The sequence below is a fragment of the Podarcis bocagei genome (assembly GCF_964188305.1).
Source record: "Podarcis bocagei genome assembly, chromosome: 2".
In the NCBI taxonomy this organism is placed as follows: domain Eukaryota; kingdom Metazoa; phylum Chordata; class Lepidosauria; order Squamata; family Lacertidae; genus Podarcis; species Podarcis bocagei.
In genome coordinates this window covers 108,221,849-108,240,905 of record NC_138126.1, presented here as the reverse complement: position 1 = coordinate 108,240,905, position 19,057 = coordinate 108,221,849, and the positions used below count along the sequence as shown (strand labels likewise).

Sequence of the window (19,057 nt, the reverse complement as noted above, 5' to 3'; positions counted from 1 at the left end):
TACTCCCCCCCCCCCGCAAAACCAGAGTCCTGTCTGTTGGGGATAACTCCGGACTGAAATTCCCAGGTAACAAAAAAGGTTATTTATGTATGCCACTACTGCAGCTCATGTTTTGTTAGCCCAAACAACGCGCAGACTTAACATATAGTATAAGAGAACAAGAAGTACATACAGTGGTACCTCTGGTTGTGGACGATATCCGTTGCGGAGCTCCGATCGGATCCTGAGGTTTCCACAACTGGAGGGACCGCTTCTGCACATGCGTCTTCGGTGCGGTAGAGCGATTATGTGCATGCGCCCGTGGCGAAACCTGGAAAAATATTTCCGGGTTTGCCGCATACGTATCCCAAAGGATACGTAACTGGAAGTGAACGTAAGTAGAGGTACATTTAGAGAAGATTGGAAAACATTTATTCAATATGTGGAAAATAATTCTGTACAGCTGAAAACGCTGGCAGCATTAAGATAAATTCAACAGTGTAAGCAAGTTTTGATGGGTGTAATAATGGAATAAGACCCTGATGTTGGGAAAGATGGAGGGCACAAGGAGATGGGGACGACAGAGGACGAGATGGTTGGATAGTGTTCTCGAAGCTACCAGCATGAGTTTGACCAAACTGCGGGAGGCAGTGGAAGACAGGAGTGCCTGGCGTGCTCTGGTCCATGGGGTCACGAAGAGTCGGACATGACTAAACGACTAAACAACAACAATAATGGAATACTGAATGGTACAGTTTTTGTAAAATATGCAGGGATTTATGATATGTAAAATGAACCATGGAAAGAGAAGAAGGGAAATCACTGATGTTCTGCACCCTACTGGGTTGAGAGGATACAGTTTGTTCTGGATTCCCTGTTTCATTGAATTGGTTTATGCTGTGTTCTTAAAGTCATGAGCTGACTGTACATTTAGGGCACCCTGTGTACCTGCACAGTGTTGCATTTGTGCTCGGGTTACCCCCTCCAAAAAAAGAAGGGGAACGAAAAGAGGTAGGGAAGGGAGTCAGGGTTAAAGTGGTGTATTATATCTTTTTGCAAGAATGCCAGAGTTACGTTTTATAACAGTACTCATTTTGAGGCCTTCCAGAATGTGTCCTAATAGCTTGCCGTTGCTTAAATATGTGACCTTCCTTAAATACTTGCTGGGCAAATGACCACATACTGTATCCATATAAAAAAAATATCCTGGTATAATTGGGTGATTGTCGAAAGCAAGCAGAGTCTGCTTAACCATAGCGAGAGAAATGCTAGGCACGTCTCCGATTGTGGAGTGCCTTTCTTCCTCGGATGACGTTTGTCCTGGAACTGGAATTTGAAAGGGGAGGCCATGTGAACTGGAAGCAGAGAAGCAAATAGAGGCCTGCCTGCCCAGGAACAACAAACAGAGGTCACTTTCCTGGCTGGCCAAAATTACTTATGTAAAGTCACTCTAGCAGACAGCGAGAGGCCTGTTGCCACAGAGCATCGAAGAGCGAAATCATGAGGGCATGGGTTCTGCTTCTTTATTTGTGCTCCAGGCCCTTGCCCTTACCCTGAAACTTTGCCAGAAACGCTGCATTTCTTCCTAATACCTGGCATATTTGTAACTTCATCTTCTTATTGGAAAGCTTTAGAATCACATTTTTCAAGTGTGTGAAATAGTGGCGTTAAAATCAGCTAAAAAACAAAAGTTTAATTATAACTGCAAGAAAATCCTGAAAACCAATTTTCACCTAACATTATTGCTCTCTCTTTTTGATTTTATGGAAGCCTTCAGATTATTATTTTGGGAGGGGAGAGGAGGGAGGGGGAGGAATTACACATCTCTACAGAACAGAAAAACTTCAAGCTCCTTTATTTGCAGTGTATAACCAGTTTCTGGATGGTTGCAAATTGTAGATAAAATCAGAATGGTTTTAACTGTTCTACTTAATCAATTCTTTTAATGCAACCTAACAACCTCAGATATGCAGACGACACAACTTTGATGGCAGAAAGTGAGGAGGAATTAAAGAACCTCTTAATGAGGGTGAAAGAGGAGAGTGCAAAATATGGTCTGAAGCTCAACATCAAAAAAACGAAGATCATGGCCACTGGTCCCATTACCTCCTGGCAAATAGAAGGGGAAGAAATGGAGACAATGAGAGATTTTACTTTCTTGGGCTCCATGATCACTGCAGATGGTGGCAGCAGTCATGAAATTAAAAGACGCCTGCTTCTTGGAAGAAAAGTGATGACAAACCTAGACAGCATCTTAAAAAGCAGAGACATCACCTTACCAACAAAGGTCTGTATTGTTAAAGCTATGGTTTTCCCAGTAGTGATGTATGGAAGTGAGAGCTGGACCATAAAGAAGGCAGATTGCCGAAGAATTGATGCTTTTGAATTATGGTGTTGGAGGAGACTCTTGAGAGTCCCATGGACTGCAAGAAGATCAAATTTACCCATTCTTAAGGAAATTGGCCCTGAGTCTCACTGGAAGGACAGATCCTGAAGCTCCAATACTTGTGGCCATGATCCAAAGCTCCAATACTTTGGCCACCTCATGAGAAGAGAAGACTCCCCGGAAAAGACCCTGATGTTGAGAAAGATTGAGGGCACAAGGAGAAGGGGACAACAGAGGACGAGATGGTTGGACAGTGTTCTTGAAGCTACCAGCATGAGTTTGACCAAACTGTGGGAGGCAGTGGAAGACTGGAGTGCCTGGCGTGCTCTGGTCCATGGGGTCACGAAGAGTCAGACACAGCTAAACGACTAAACCACCACCACCACCACCTGTTTTAACTCATTCCAATTTTGGTAAAATGGAATTAGCTTAGCTTATGTACCATTGCAGTGAGATACAGTACCTACATTTTGTGCCATATGACTACAGTATAGTATAAAATGAAAACTACCCATAATGAAGTTCTGTCCAGATTTTCCTCTAGAAAACTAAGCATTGAGGGCCAAGTTGCACATTATATTGTAAGTTTAGCTATGTCTTTGTATTCTTTCTTCTGTAATGACAGGTGGGGAGTGTTGTTACTGGGAAGGGAAGTTTATCATCATCCCACAAAAAACCCACCCCATTGTGGCTATAAGCCTTTGAAAAAAGTTCCCATTGGCACCATTAGAAACCTTTCTCATAAGGCTCATAGCTGCACAAGGAGTTTTGTTCTGATTGCAGCCAGGGTGGGAAGAGATAAGCCTCTTTTTTTCTTTTGAACTGCATTTCCCCTAACAACACTGCCTCCCACCGGCACCTATAGTTAAAAAGGCAGTGGGCAAGGGGGAGATGACATAGGTACATGCCAAGCAGTTCAGTGTAATGTGATGCTTGTCCTTGATACTCTTGTGATCCATCAGAGTTGTACCTTGGTTCTCAAACTTAATCCGTTCCGGAAGTCCGTTCCAAAACCAAGGCCCGCTTTCCCATAGAAGGTAATGCAAAATGGATTAAGCCGTTCCAGACTTTTAAAAACAACCCCTAAAACAGAAATTTAACATGAATTTTACTATCTAACGAGACCATCGATCCATAAAATTAAAGCAATAAACAATGTACTGCAGTCACACAATCAATCAATCAATCAGTAGCTGAACTGGGTTCCACACAGTCACAAAAACAAAACAAAAAAGCTGCAAAAACAAAAATGCAAAATAAATAGCAAAACCAGACAGACCTCAGTGTGGCACTCAAAGTGGAAGTGTGGCACTCAGATTGGAGGCGTAACACTCAAAATGGAGTACGTATGGCTTCCAAAAAAGGTTCACAAACCGGAACACTTAGTTTGCAGTGTTTGGGTTCCAAGTTGTTGGAGTACCAAGGTGTTTGAGAACCAAGGTATGACTGTACCTCATTGACCCTAGAGCTTTATGAACAAGAGAGGAAATATGGGAATAAATGTCAACAGCTACTAGTTGTAGGTGGTATAAATTCTTCTGCCCTCTTGAAACTGGGTGTGAAACACAGAAACCGGGTCTTGCAAATGGGGACCATATTTTTTTCCTGAAATCTCAATAGTGTAGGGAGGTGTTTCTTAAAAACAAAGAGTGTCAAGTAGGTGACTTAAAGACTTCGCTTAACTCAGCCTGTCAAGTTTTTCCAACTACAGTTCCCGTTTTCTTTTGTGTGGTTTATTATGTTTCACAGTACTAATTATTGGAAAATAGGTATGTCCACATGCGCACAGCAGTGATAATTCTCCCCATTTTGTTTGGTTTTAGAATCAACAATGCTTTTAAGTTACTGTGGTCTTTTAAAAGGTTCGAAAGGCAATGTGCGAAGGGGAAACATTTCCCTTGGAATCCAGTGACCTGAGAGAGCTGGTCACAAGGATGAGAAAATTAAGCATCTGCTAAACAAAAAGGATCCCCAGTGAAACTGAAAGGACTCCGAGCCTCTCACAATCCAGTTTTTTTTTCTTTTTACAGCTTGAAATTCCTGTGGTTTTCCGTGTTTGAGATAAGCAGCAATGGGGAAAAACACTATTTTTGGGATGAAAAGGCAGCGTAGCCGCTGAACTTTGGGTAGAAAGGAACTGCAAGTGTGATTTATGCACCATGGGGGAATCACAAGCAGTGCTCCCCAGCTGCCCATGTCTCTGGTTTTTTATTGGTATTGGTTTAAGAGATAATTTATAACAGAGGCTACGAGGGCTTGTGATTTTTTTTGTCAAGCCTAGTGCTGCATTGATTCTCTCCTGAGCTGAAAAAGAGATTTATCTTCCCTGTGTCCGTGCGTAATCGGGGTGGGCGCGGTTGGCCTATGAATGAACTCGGTACCCCAATATTAAGTGACCGACTGGGCTTCATTTGAACGGCTTTGCCTGCATCCACATCATTTTCCAGCATTCACCCACTCCTGTGAGGTGATCAGCAGTTGCTCCACAGTGAAGGCTGCAAGATTCATCTTCTGCAAAATGTCACTGCCTGGCATCTGCGAACCCCAGCTCATTCCTGGCGCAACATGACTCGGAGTGATAGTCTCTCCAGTCACCATTCCATGTACAAGCTGTCTGTCTGTCTCCAGTCCTCTCCCTCGCCGTTGTGTTGTTTTCCCGTTTATTCCTTTATTGCCCTGCGACTGACAGGACCAGACTTGTTCTGTGCCTATTCAGTTAACTTTTCCTAGAACGGGAGACACTTTTTATCAGAACAATCAGTCTTGTTCTTTCACTCCCACAAGGCCGTAGCTTTGCAGCAGTTTTAAAATATCTGGATATGAAGATGTTTTCTTTTTCTCTTTGTCATTCTTTTGACGTTTTCGGCGTTGTCAAGATGCAATTCACTGCACCAGAGTGGGAGATGCTATCATCTAGCCTCCAAGATACATTGGTTAATCAATGAATTTTTGGCTTGGTGCAAGGTTGAACATTATCTCCGACTCACATTTTAATCTAAGCCACTCAGATTAAAACTCTTCTTTCCCTTTTCATGTACTGTTGCAATGGGGAAACCCATGACTACAAAGCCCATCATTCCTGGCCATTGACTGTGCTGCCTGGTACTGATGGGAGCTGGAGTCCAACAACATCTAAATAATAATAATAATAATAATAATAATAATAATAATAATCATAATCATCATCATCATCATCATCATCATCATCATCATCATCTATTATTTGTACCCCGCCCATCTGGCTGGGTTTCCCCAGCCACTTTGGGCGGCTTCCACAGAAACAAAAAATACACTAAAATGTCACACATTAAAAACTTCCCTGCCTTAAGATGTCTTCTGAATGTCAGGTAGTTGTTCATCGCTTTGACATCTGATGGGAGGGCATTCCACAGGGCGGGCGCCACTACCAAGAAGGCCCTCTGCCTGGTTCCCTGTAGCTTTGCTTCTCGCAGTGAGGGAACTGCCAGAAGGCCCTCGGCACCGGACCTCAGCTGGATCTAAAGAGCCAGTTTTCCTGTCCCTGGCTTACACAGTGGCAGCTGCTGTGGTAGTGATGTTACCAGAGGGAGAGAGAGAGGGAGGTCTTGCTCTTCAGACCACCTGGTACCAGTGGTGGTGAAGCATTCCAAGAGCCAGGGACAAACGATGGAGATAGAGACATTCTTCTGCTGCAACCTCAGAGTGAGTTATGAGCAAGTTTGGAGCTCTGGGGGAAGGTGGGGAAGTTTCGGTCGCATTCCAAGTCCAGCTTGGAGGAATTTACAGTGGTACCTCGCAAGACAAATGCCTCGCAAGACGAAAAACGCGCAAGACGAAAGAGTTTTCCGTTTTTTGAGTCGTTCCGCAAGACGAATTTCCCTATGGGCTTGCTTCGCGAGTTCTTGCGAGTTTGTTTCCTTTTTCTTAAAGCCGCTAAGCCGTTAATAGCCGCTAAGCCGCTAATAGCCCCTAAGCCGCTAATAGCCGTGCTTCACAAGACGAAAAAACCGCAAGACGAAGAGACTCGCGGAACGGATTAATTTCGTCTTGTGAGGCAGCACTGTATCCATCAGCAACCTGTTGTCAACAAAGCTCTAAAATCCACTCTTTATTTTGGAAATTTGTTCATCTGTTTGTCCTTTCTCAGTACATTTGTACACTTCTTAAAGTATCGTAACCCAGTTTTGCACGATGGTTCCTGAAATAAAGAAACACGTTTTTGTCTATGTTTTGGACCTTTATAAAATTGGACACCGTTCGGAACCAAAGGTGATGGACAGAACCTATCAAAACTGCTCTGATTTTGTGTTTATCCAGTAAGAAAATGATATATAATTAAATACTGCGGGGGGTGGGGGGAGGGAAGTTGCAGAAAACATAGGTGGAATTCGTTTGTTTTCTATTGTCGAAACATTGTAAAAGGCAAAACATAAAATAAAATAAAATAAAAAACAACTGCTCTGATTTCTCAGAAATTCCAATCAACACCAGGCCATTCCTGCTAGTGGAAAATATATGCAACCTAAGATTTATTGGCAGTTTTAAACAACTAGCTAAATATAAAAGCAAATACAAATAATGTTCGCATGCAATTACAAGATATTTGGGGTAGTTGTCTCCTCTTCTATACTCCAAAGTTCCTCAAAATCTTGTTCTGGTCTTTTTATAATGACAAGTGTTGTTTTTCCCCACGGGTCAGAAAAATGTGAGTTCTTTTGCAAGTGTGAAGAAGAACAATCTGGTGAATCCTTTTCGAATCCCAGAATATAAATAAATTGCAGAATTAAGCCTGCCATGGAATGCAACAGTAAAACACAACAAAAGCCAATAAGACCCACTCTCTCATTTTTTAAAACTTCATTTCCTCAATCCCTCTTAACAACAGACGTGGTCCAGTGCTGAAACTGACCCCTTTTCAAACAAATCAGTGGGGCTCTGCCTGCTGCAGTGGGGTGGAAATCCCTTGTGTAAAGTATTTCCTTATTTCAAAGGATGTTAATAGATAGCAGTATATAAATCAGTATCAACAAGAACATCATTCTAGAGGGTACTACCCCTCCAAATGTTCGTATACAGGGAACATCAGCTCTCTGATCTCCAGCAAGCGATGTGTTAAACGCAAGACTCATGTAACAGCTCTAAGAGAGGCTTGATTGATTTAGGAAATAAAAGTGAAGTTAGCAGGATACGAGGGCCTGTTGAAAGGGGAAGAAAACAAGTGCCAGGATTTGCGCTAGATGGGATGATAGCCATTCTCTTCTGAGACTGAATGATTAATAGAAAACTGAGTCATCTTTGCAGGATTTCCTGGCTTGTAATAGAGGGGGTGGGATTATTATGTATTGCCAACTCTTGTTTGCGGGTTTTTGAAAAGACAATTGGCTGTTTGGAGGCCACATTATAACATGTGTTGCAGTGAGATTATCTGTATGTCAGGAAGTAGTAATTGTGGTTCATGGGCCTTGTGGGGAGGGGTCCATTGACCAGCACTTGTTGATGTATGCATACTTTGACATCTGTAAAATTTCCAGTGCATTCTTTGTCACTAGACTTTGGACACTGGGCTTTACGCATGCCAGATCACTGTGCAATAAATAACAAAAATGGCAAGTGTGTGTGTGTGTGTGTGTGTGTATTCCGCCCATGGAAGCTGCTGAATGCACAAAGATATTAGCAGATGCAGAGCGAGATCAAATAATACTACAGTGGTACCTCGGGTTACAGACGCTTCAGGTTACAGATGCTTCAGGTTACAGACTCCGCTAACCCAGAAATAGTACCTCAGGTTAAGAACTTTGCTTCAGGATGAGAACAGAAATCACAAAGCGGCGGCGCGGCAGTGGCGGGAGGCACAAATGGCTAAAGTGGTACCTCAGGTTAAGAACAGTTTCAGGTTAAGAACGCACCTCCAGAATGAATTCAGTTCTTAACCCGAGGTACCACTGTACTCCTAACTACTAAAAAACCTGGAAAACTCTTTAGCTAGATATTTATCTTAACTGTATTACATTACTTTACAGAATAGCAGCACTTGGGTTTCCAGATATATACATAATAATATACAGCTATTACTCTATTTTTCTTTGCTCACCCTCATTAATCTCAAGGGATAGGGCTTTTAAATGGAGTGTGTTGTCTGATAAAGCAATTTAATTTTAAGTTTAAAATTTTCCAGGTGATTGGTTTTGTTTTTTAAAATCACCATTGCAGAGCTTCCTGTTTAGTTAATCTTATTTTTCCTAAGCACAGCCAAGCCTTTACAGCTGTCAGTTGTGAGACTATGCTATCAGCCGTGATGGATGACCAATATCACCAGGGTTCTCTGTCTCAGCATAAATGGCTTAGTGAAATTACTGAGAGTTGGTCTTCCATACTACATATATTTTGTCCTTCATACTTAGAAGCCTTTTTAAAATTTCTAGATACTATTTTATTGTGATAGCACACCTTTACCGGGCTTAATTTTGATGGTAGTCTGTTGTCAGATAATGATTTTGTTTTGTTTGACTTGTAGGGTTTCACTTTTTTACATGGGTTGCCACAAGGATCTGTGCAAAGGGGATTTCAAAAATTGACCTCATGCCATGATTTGATGAAGAATTCATTAGCTGGTTTTTATTTTTTTTATTTTAATCCTTTGTTTTTCTGCTTTTTTTTAATCCTTCATTCTGGTTTTTACATACTATGTTTTGTATGGTATTATGAATACCATACAAAACATAGTATTTAAAAACCAGAATGAAGGATTTATTTAAAAAAGCATAAACACAAAGGATTAAAATATAAAAAAATAAAAAGTTGGAAGGGACCCTGAGAAACATCTAGTCTAACCTCCTGAAATGCAGGAATATGCAGATGTCCCATACAGGGATCAAACTTGCAACCTTGGTGTTATCAGTACCCAATCTAATCAACTGAGTTATCCAAGTGCATCATTTGTATTTGAAAACGTGGTATGTTGCACAATATATCTTTGAGCTCGTTTCAAATTTTGCGAAAGCCATATGCAGTGAATGAATGAATCTTTATTTGCGTCGCCATCAGTCATAGCAATAAAACAACAATACAATATACAAAGAATAGAAATAAAAAGTCAATTATATAAAATACATTTTAGGGTTTTGAATCAATAGTCAAAGAGTGGATCTTATTCTGATTGCCCCAGCTAAAAACCTTGCAACCTTTGCTGTCACCTGCTCATCTTGATCTGCCAAGAGAAAGGACACGGTGGCAGTGGTTGGGCGACCCGGAATGGACAATAAAAGAGGGTGATAGTCTCATTCCTCAAGTCTTTATAAAGAGTGCAAGCCAGAAGGGCACGCGCCACTGATTTGGTACTGCCATCTCCACAGGGACATAAGCGTTTTTCGTGTGGAATCTGTTGGAATCGTCCCTCAAGTACAGCCGAAGGCAATACATTCAATCTTGCGAGAGTAAAAGCATGTCTATATTTTAGAATTGGTAGGTTATGCAGATAGGGTGCCAGAGTCGAAATGGGAAGGTGGAAAATAGTCATGCCATAGGCAAAATTTCCTTATTGTGGCCAAGTTGTTTTGACGCTTGATATCATCTAGGCGCTGACCATATGCAATGAAAGCTTGTCCCAGCCTGAAAACCCTCCCAGTGTTCTAAGGTTGCTGCTGGCATTACTGGGTGAAGACTCCTTTATGCCAGGGTTTGCTAACATTTTTCGCGCTGCATTGACTCATGGTCAGCCCTTCAAGGGCTGCATGTGAAGATGAGCATCACCAGTTTTGAATTTTTTTAAATTTATTTTTATTAGGGATAATTTTGAGGGAACCCTGGGCAGTCAGAAAAATCACAGCAAGAGACCCATGGAAATGTTCAGTAATAAGTAAATGAAAATATTAAAAGTGGAAAAATTTTGGGAAGCTATGAAACAAATATTCTATTTTGTGTTACCCACCCCACCCCAGCCAGAGGACATTCTGATTATAAGTGCAGAGTGAAAATTTATCAAATAAATACTTTTAAAAAAAAGTTTACATGGACAGAGATTTGGGTAGTTGAACACGGTATATATATATTTTTTGAGTGGGTTAATTGGAATTTTTCATATAAATTGGCTGCTTGAAAACTCGCCAAAATGATTTGCAAGCCAGCCCCCAAGTAGATGCTTCTTCTGCAGGTGCTAGAAAAAAATCGGACTTTCCTCACACGAGGGGTAATGTTTTGAGACGCAAGTAACCATGCCGTGCTCTGAACTGAGACTGTACAAACATCCCTGCAATTTTCACAGTTCATCTAGTGCACTTCAACCCTCACTAGCAACAACCTTGTTATTTTAGTTTTGCCTCCCCTCCCTCCAAATTGCACTTTGTAGAATATAATCCTCACTGTATGCTATGAACTGTGGAATGTTGTCACGGCACAAACCTTGCAGGTGGGCTGTTTGCACTGATAAACCGGGTACCATTGCCTTTGGAGACGGTAGCAAACTTACTGAAATGCTTTCCGATGTAATTTCCTCCCACTGTATATCCCCACTTCTTCTGGCTTGGGTATGCATTGGGTTAGATTTTTTTTCAGTAGCTGCCTGCTAGTAAGCCATGTACTGCGTTACTTCTGTTTTGCCACTTAAGGCAAAGAACATGAAAGGAACAAATGCAGTTTGCCCAGATGATGTACTCTGGCACTTGTGTTTCCTGAGGAGAGGCAAAGATAGATTTGACTGTCTGGACTGGAGTTAAAGGGGAACATAAAAAAAATATAAAAAATACACCACCCAGTTTTCTTCTACACTCCTGGTGTGCACTGAATGTTAAAACGTTTCCCTAAGTTCTTTTTTTTAAAACCATGGCCCAAATACTCAACATTTGTGCAGAGATTCAGGGCAACTGTTCTTAAAGTTCATGCGCTGCAGCCCTTTTGAATTATGTCAATCCGTTTAGGTCAGGGGTCAGCAAACTTTTCCAGCAGGGGGCCGGTCCACTGTTGCTCAGACCTTGTGGGGGGCCGGACTATCTATCTATCTATCTATCTATCTATCTATCTATCTATCTCTATCTATCTATCTATCTATCTATCTATCTATCTATCTATCTATCTATTTTTTTTGGGGGGGGGGGAATGAACGAATTCCTATGCCCCACAAATAACCCAGAGATGCATTTTAAATAAAAGGGCACATTCTGCTCATGTAAAAACATGCTGATTCCCGGACCATCCGCCGGCTGGGTTTAGAAGATGATTGGGCTGCATCCGGCTCCCGGGCCTTAGTTTGCATTTGCAAATGCTACTACAGTCATATCTCCGAAGCCGAACGCCTTGCGAGACGCATGTTTTGGCTCCCGAACGCCGCAAACCCGGAAGTGAGTGTTCTGGTTTGCGAATGTTCTTTGGAACCCGAATGTCCGATGCGGCTTCCTGCAGCCAATTGCAAGCCGTGCCTTGGTTTCCAAACGTTTTGGAAGTTGAACGGACTTCCAGAACGGATTGTGAGGTACGACTGTAGTCCATATCAGGAGTCTGATTTGTAGAAAGCTAATGGATCATATTGAACTGCCTCTCCCCCACCGCCTTCTGAATCTGCAGCAGGTCCGCCTTACCCATAGGCGCTAGCGGTGCGGGGCACCCAGGCGCCAGGCTCTCAGGGGTGCCAGGTCAAAAGTCTGGAGCCCGAGAGTTGAGTCCGGGGAAGAGCCTGTCCATTGGATGGAGCCCCATGGAAGGCTCTTCTATTGTGGGCGGCTTTGCGCCGCGAGTTCGGGGGTGACCGAGCCAGTAAGACACTGAGGCGGCTAGCTGGCTCTGCCCTCTTGCACGCCTGGGACTGGGCAACCTGGGGGAGGGGGGCACCAGGTGGATCTTTGCACCATATGCTTAAGACAGCCCTGATCTCCAGTTACAGGTAGTGAAGCTGGGGAATGTTTCTGCTTTGGTGAGTGGCTAACAGTTAGTGGACAGTACAGTGGTGCCTCGCAAGACGAAATTAATTCGTTCCGCAAGTTTTTTCTTCTTGTGAGTTTTTCGTCTTGCGAAGCACGGTTTCCCATAGGAATGCATTGAAAATCAATCAATGCGTTCCTATGGAAACCGCCTTCAGACCAGGTCCGGGGACAGTCTGTCCCCCGACCTCTTCTGAAGGCTGGGGGGGGGGACAAGGGCTTTTCTTCCCACCGCCAGCCTTCAGAAGGCTGTTCTGAAGGCTGGCGGTGGGAAGAAAAGCCCTTCTCCCCACCTCCCGCCCCGCAAGCTCCGGGGACAGGAGGGCTTTGCTGCCGACCGCCAGCATTTTAAAAGCCCACGCTGTCCCGGGGCGATTTTAAAATGCTGGCGGGCGGCAGCGAAGGCTTAAGATCGCCCGGGACAGCGGAGAAGTCTCCGCTGTCCCGGGGGCTTTTAAAATGCTGGGGGTCGGCAGCGAAGGCTTCGCTGCCGCCCGCCAGCATTTTAAGATCGCCCGGGACAGCGGAGAAGTCTCCGCTGTCCCGGGAAGGCAGGCGGGGGGGAGCAAAGACTTTTGCCCCCCGCCGGCCTTCAGAAGAGGTCCAGGACCTCTTCTGAAGGCCGGCGGTGGGCAAAAGTCTTTGCTCCCGACCGCCAGCATTTTAAAAGAGGTCCCCGGAGATTTCCCTATGGGCTTGCTTCTTGTGAAGCAAGCCCATAGGGAAATTCGTCTTGCGGAATGACTCAGAAACGGAAAACTCTTTCGTCTTGCGAGTTTTTCGTTTTGCGAGGCGTTCGTCTTGCGAGGCACCACTGTATTGAAGCTAAAGTGGCTTGTTTGAAGGCAGCCCTTTATAGATCCCAGTAATCAGGACATGGTAGCTCTTGAAACTAGTGTATTCCACCCAGTGGGCTTGTCATAACAAAGGAGGCCATTATGAATGAATGTAGCATTAGTCAGTTTCGCTATAACAGCAGCGGTAGCAGCAGTCTCTAGGAGCGCCAATACCACCCAGTGTGGGGTGTGAAGTTCATGATGTATTGAAAACAGGCTACACTTTTTCAGCTTCTGAGGCTTACTGTAAACAACTGGGATTAGGGAAAGTGATCCTAGAAGCTGCAAGCTGAAACTCTTGGCAATGTTCTTGCTTGGAAACATAGGCGTCTCTCAGCGTTTAAAAGACTTCCATTCTGCCTTTCCGAGATATGCTGAGACCCAGTACACGCTCCTCCCATCGTGCAAGCAAGTGAACAAGCCCAGGAGCCTTGGTTAACCAGAGCTTCCAGTTAACATCAAAATCAGGAGCTATGATTAATGGCTTCTAAATTAGCCAGGATCTGGAAGCCAGCACTAAACCATGGCTTCTTTCTGGTTTCTTCAGAAGCTGTTAACCATTTGTGATGATACCCTTGTTTAGAAGCTACCTTTTAGGGCAAAGCCTTCACAAAGCATCTTACCTAATCATGAAATGAAATACATTCTGAAACAACGAAGAATCCACGCGATAAAATGTTTTTAAACGTGTGGATCAGTTAGTTAAACAAAAATGAATAGGATTTTGGAACCAGATCCACCACAAAGCCTGTGTCATAAAGAAACCTCATTTAAAAAATACAGAATGGTAGATAGATAGGAGAGAAAGAAAGAAAGAAAGAGGAAAAAGAAAGAGAAATTAGATATGTTGGAGCTCCACAGAGCTTGAAATGAATTGGATTTCCATAACCTGGAGACGTCTCCAAATAGACATAACCAGTTAAGGTGCCATCACTATGCCATAAATTGGATTTTCTTTACATTGAACCATGTTTGTTCGTTCACCTGGTTCAGAAGAAATCATTTTGAGGTGTGTACAGTCTGCTTAAATATTCACTACCTTTAATAATATGTGCCGTACACAGACTTTGGCTTCCTCACTTCTCAGTCCTGTCTCTATACCATTTATGAAGACAGAGATCCAATAGAGATCATTCAAGTCCATGTCTGCTTTTTGCATGTTTTTGACAAAGATGGGCCGGGCTGCCCACTAGCCAGCATGGTATTAGGTGACCAAACTTCGAAGGAAGGAGTAAGGAATGCACTTAGAGTGCATTTGTGAATTCTGTCCTTCCTTTTGCAGGTCTGGTTTGAAACCATGTCCGCAAGAAGGACAATTTTTGAATGCAAGTCGGTCTGCCAAGGAAGATTCCTGCGGAAAGTGGGTCCTGTTCTCTGCAGGGACCAATGACATGTGGGAGCTCAAAATTGAGAACTCTCAAAAGCAGCCAATCCCAGCAAGGCTTACATTTGACGCCTGTCAGCTGAGAAGCATGAACTGCAACCCAACTTCCAGAAGGGTTTGGTGCCACTTGAGAGCTTCTGAGTGGACCCCAACACAGCGAGGCTTGCTATTAAAAGGCACTGAGTACAACCCCTGCTTGCCAAGGAACAATTGAGAGTGCACTTTGAGACTCCTGATTGTTCCTTCGCAGCCAAGTCTTTACCGCATTACATCAGGTGTGGGACGCAGAAAACAGCCTCACAGGCCAAATTAGGATCCCCTGCCGAGTCAAATTTGGCCCATGCGCTGGAGGTTCCCTGTTCCCGCTCTAAAATGAATGCGGTTGCAGAAAGGGAATGACCAATATATTGGTAAACCCAAGGATTCACAAACACAGCAGTTGCCAAATAGCCCCCTAATCTTCTTTCTTGATACCTAAGCAAATAAGACCATCATTATAGATCATTATCTAGGACTGTTAGTTAATGATTCTAGCATAGCTAAGTTAATAGCTGCCTTGCCTGTGCTGGAATCATTAAGTAACAGCCCTGGAAGATGATCCGTAATGATGGTCTTATTTTGAAGATAACTTTCCTGCCCCCCCTTTAATATAACAAGAATACAAAGCTGAAAATGAATGAACTGCAACTAAAATATTACATTCATTTTTCACATGGTCTAGTCCTTCCCCTGCCCCCCTCAATATCCTTAAGAGGGTCTCTTCTCCAGTCTTCAGAGAGTAGCTGGAAGTGGGGAGGCAGAAAAAGGTCTTCCTTTCCTTCCACTCCGCAGTTTTAATCTAAAATCTTAAGCACAGTACTGTGCCCAAAGCTCAGAAACTGCTCACACTAATGAAATTCCCTCTTTCAAAATGCACCTAGAACAATGGGTGTTTCGAACTCCTTTACGTGCTTGACAGAAATATTACTTTCTTTTTAAATTGGGGCGAGCATTCGGGAAAATGATTTTGGCAGTCCCACACACAATTGAACCCATTCCCCCACTTTTTGTGTATGACTCTGCACAATTTTACACACTATTTCCAAAATGTAACCCCTGTGAAAGTTGAGAGCTGCCTGCAAACTGCATTCACTTAAGACATACAAGCAACAAAAACAAATCGCAGCTGAAAGACTAAATCCCTTGCCTTGGTTCTTACTCTTCTAGTACCGTCCCACAAACAAAATTTTAAAAACTGCTAATATTGACCCAAGTTTTCTGTCTTTTAAACTGCCTACCAGGGCTAGACTTTCTTTGGGCTGCTCTGTATGTTATCTGTTGCCCATATAGGAAACCACAGTCATATTTTGACGCAAATATGTTTAGTATCCCAGATGGGTGGGTTGGGCAGCTGATGTGAGCAATGGGAAATAATGGAAATCAGTGTCTGTAGGAAAGTATAATGCAGGAAGCGGGCCTCATTGTTCCTCTGGCGAACCTTTCACACCCGTGGATGGCGGGACTCTTCCCTACCTGGTTGTTGTTGTTTTTTAATAGTCTCCAAGATGAATGGAAGCATGGTCTAGCTGCAGTCAGCTTGAATAGAGGGCTCAGGAATATCTGTTTCTGCTTTGTGGTTGCTACTTCCGTGTTTGTCTCATTGCCCTCTCATTAGCATTTCATAGATGACACCATTAGCAGATCAAGCAGGATTTCATGTGTGTTAGGCTGGGAGGGTGGAAAAGGGTTGGTTGGTTGTTGTAATGCTGTGATGTTGTAACGAAAGAGGCGCTGAGCCAGTTTGAGACGGTTGTTAAGTGGAGGTCCTCAGGTTTGCTCAGAGGCAAGTACGCAGGTGTCAAGGCAAGTTGCCAGATCAGGGGGATTTCTATGAGATTGGAGGAGTATCAGTGCAGTATATTAACATGCCAAAAACCTAGTAAAGGGGAAAAGCAGGCGTGTGCATGTGCGCGCACACACACACACTGTATTTCACAGTGCTGCCTGTTTCATTTTCTTAAGCAGGTAAAGAGAATCCATTCCGTACTTTGCAACTTCAAAAGGGGGAATTAAAGCATCAAGACAAAGGTGGAAAACCTGCTATGGCTATGTAATAGTGTTTGTGGGTGCTATATGATATAGAAACCACAGTGCTAAGTGATATATACCGTATTTTTCCGCCTATAGAACATCCCCATGTTTTGGGGGATTTCGATTTAAGAAAATGGGGGGGGGGGAGATACTATCAGTGTAGACATTATTTTAGAGTAAAAAAACATAGTCTTATAGATGGAAAAGTACGATAAATTGCTGAAATCATCAGTATACACAAAACAGGAAGAATGTCTTATTTCAAACGAATCCCTAACAAATATTGGCGCGAAACCTCCCCAGACAATCTGTTTCTTGGGTGGCTATTGATTTTCATTATTGAACTTAATGGTAAGCCTGCAGGAACGGTGGTTCATTAATTCAGTCTCTGTAGAAAAGTCATAAATATCAAGTATTTGTCGCACCTATAACTGAAATCTTAAATTAAGGAGAGTTGAGATACATATACACTGATTGAGAGTACCGCTTGTGTGATAATTCATTGAGGCTTTTTTTTTTTTTAAAAAAAGGGACAGTGGCGGAGGAACCCTCTCTGGCACCTGGGGCGGGACGTCGAGGGACGGGGCGAACCACTCGGTGGCACACACACAACATCCGTACAGATTGTGCACGTGTGGCATCCTGGACGAACCGCGCATGTGTGGCATCCCATATGGAGTGCGCACGTGCAGAAGTGGCAGCCTGTATGGATGCTGCACGAGTGGCGCCCATACTGACTGCACACGCCCTTGGCATGTGCAGCTGGGGGGAAGCAGGGGCCATCTTGTCACCCCCCCAGGAGTGGCACCCGTGGCGGCCCGTCCCCCACTTTGTCCGCCCCTGGACAGCACCCTGTGCAACTCTGTGCATGCACTGGGAAATTGTGTGCTGGTTAGAAATGACTGAAGCCTGAAGAGGGTAATGCAAACTCTTCAGACCAGAGAGGTATCACAAGCTCCTGTGGTGTTTGAATTTCTGAGAGGGCAGGGAGGCAATAGGCTGTTTTAGAGGGCACTTTGTGTCCCTGGTCACAGATGTCCTCTGAGTCTATGGCTTCTTCCCCTCAGGATGGGGAGCCTGATCCCTGGGTCATAACACTTTAGGCCACAAAATGTCTTGGGCCTGTCCTGACTGAACCATGACACAGACATTCTGAAGGGCTGTAAACACTTGACCATTATCATTTTGTTTTTGTGTTCTGTTTTGTTTCTTTACCAGGGGTAGGTTGCAGCAATTTAGAAACAAGATATTAAACACAATACACAGTTTAAAAGAAATTAAAGTCACAAGGGGTACGGTGGGCCCTGAAACATAGCGAATATCTTCTAAAAAAAAAGGAAACCCAAGACTTTATTTTATTCCCACCCTACCCCAAATCTCCTTATTGCAGGCCATGCTGGGAATATGCTTCCTTCTTTCCCCCCTTATTCCCATTGTTACAGTTGAATTTGACTTGGATTTTTTTAAAAAGGGGTTTGTTGTTCTCTGTGCTCCCTAGCAACCTGTAATTCCCAGCTACTTGGGCAAATGAAGGTATGTGTTTGCAGAGTGGCACCTTCATTTCTTTTTATTTTTGCCAACCCAGACATGTTGCAATGACTGGAAGCTACAGGCTAAATATCAAGAGAAGCATTTTTTAACGATGAGAGTTAATTGACAAATGTTGCAATCAACGCCTGAGGAGGTGGTGTGGTGGTTTGTCCATCATTTTGATGTTGCTGAAAACAAACAGCCCTCTTTTAAGGCTTAGAACTGGAGAACCATGGTTTCCTGATTTTGTTCAAAATGAAACCGAATGTGTGTGGTAGTGGGATTGTTGTTGTTATTTATTGAATACCTAGAGGTCTCAGAGCAGTTCAGGGATGCATATAATGTTATTTTGGTGCTGTGGGTAAAAGCCTCAGCGCCTAGGGCTTGCCGATCGAAAGGTTGGCGGTTCGAATCCCCGCGGCGGGGTGCGCTCCCGTTGCTCGGTCCCAGCGCCTGCCAACCTAGCAGTTCAAAAGCACCCCTGGGTGCAAGTAGATAAATAGGGTCCGCTTACTGGCGGGAAGGTAAACGGCGTTTCCGTGTGCGGCGCTGGCTCGCCAGATGCAGCTTTGTCACGCTGGCCACGTGACCCGGAAGTGTCTCCGGACAGCGCTGGCCCTCGGCCTCTTAAGTGAGATGGGCGCACAACCCTAGAGTCTGTCAAGACTGGCCCGTACGGGCAGGGGTACCTTTACCTTATCTATTGTGCCAGCACACCAGTCTTTTACTTCTGGCTGTCGAAAAGGTGGGGTAAGAGGAAAGACACAAAACGGCCTAGCAGATTTTCTCTACACATGTTCCTGTATTTAACTTTTTTGGGGGGGTGGGGGGGCGGAGATCCTTCCACCTGAAATCGAACAATCATAATAGCAACAGAAATGTCGTTGAATTCCTTCCAATATTTTGTAGCGTCCCCCCCCCCAGCAACACACCCGTGAGGGTATCCCTTTCATTCCCATTCTTGATGCTGCACATCATGCGGTTC

General features: G+C 43.8%; 1 protein-coding gene across 3 annotated transcripts in view; it reads left to right on the top strand.

Annotated features, from left to right (window-relative positions):
- Positions 1-19,057, top strand: part of MAP2K6 (mitogen-activated protein kinase kinase 6) — an 82,977-nt gene that overhangs the window by 17,571 nt on the left and 46,349 nt on the right. The window contains exon 1 of one of the 3 annotated variants that reach the window (XM_081180943.1): positions 18,240-18,339. The exons of the other annotated variants lie outside the window; for them this stretch is intronic. Coding sequence (XP_081037069.1) covers positions 18,255-18,339 — 85 coding nt within the window. The 5' untranslated portion in view covers positions 18,240-18,254. Of the gene's footprint in view, positions 1-18,239; positions 18,340-19,057 lie in introns of those variants that run through there. 3 annotated transcript variants of the gene reach the window in all.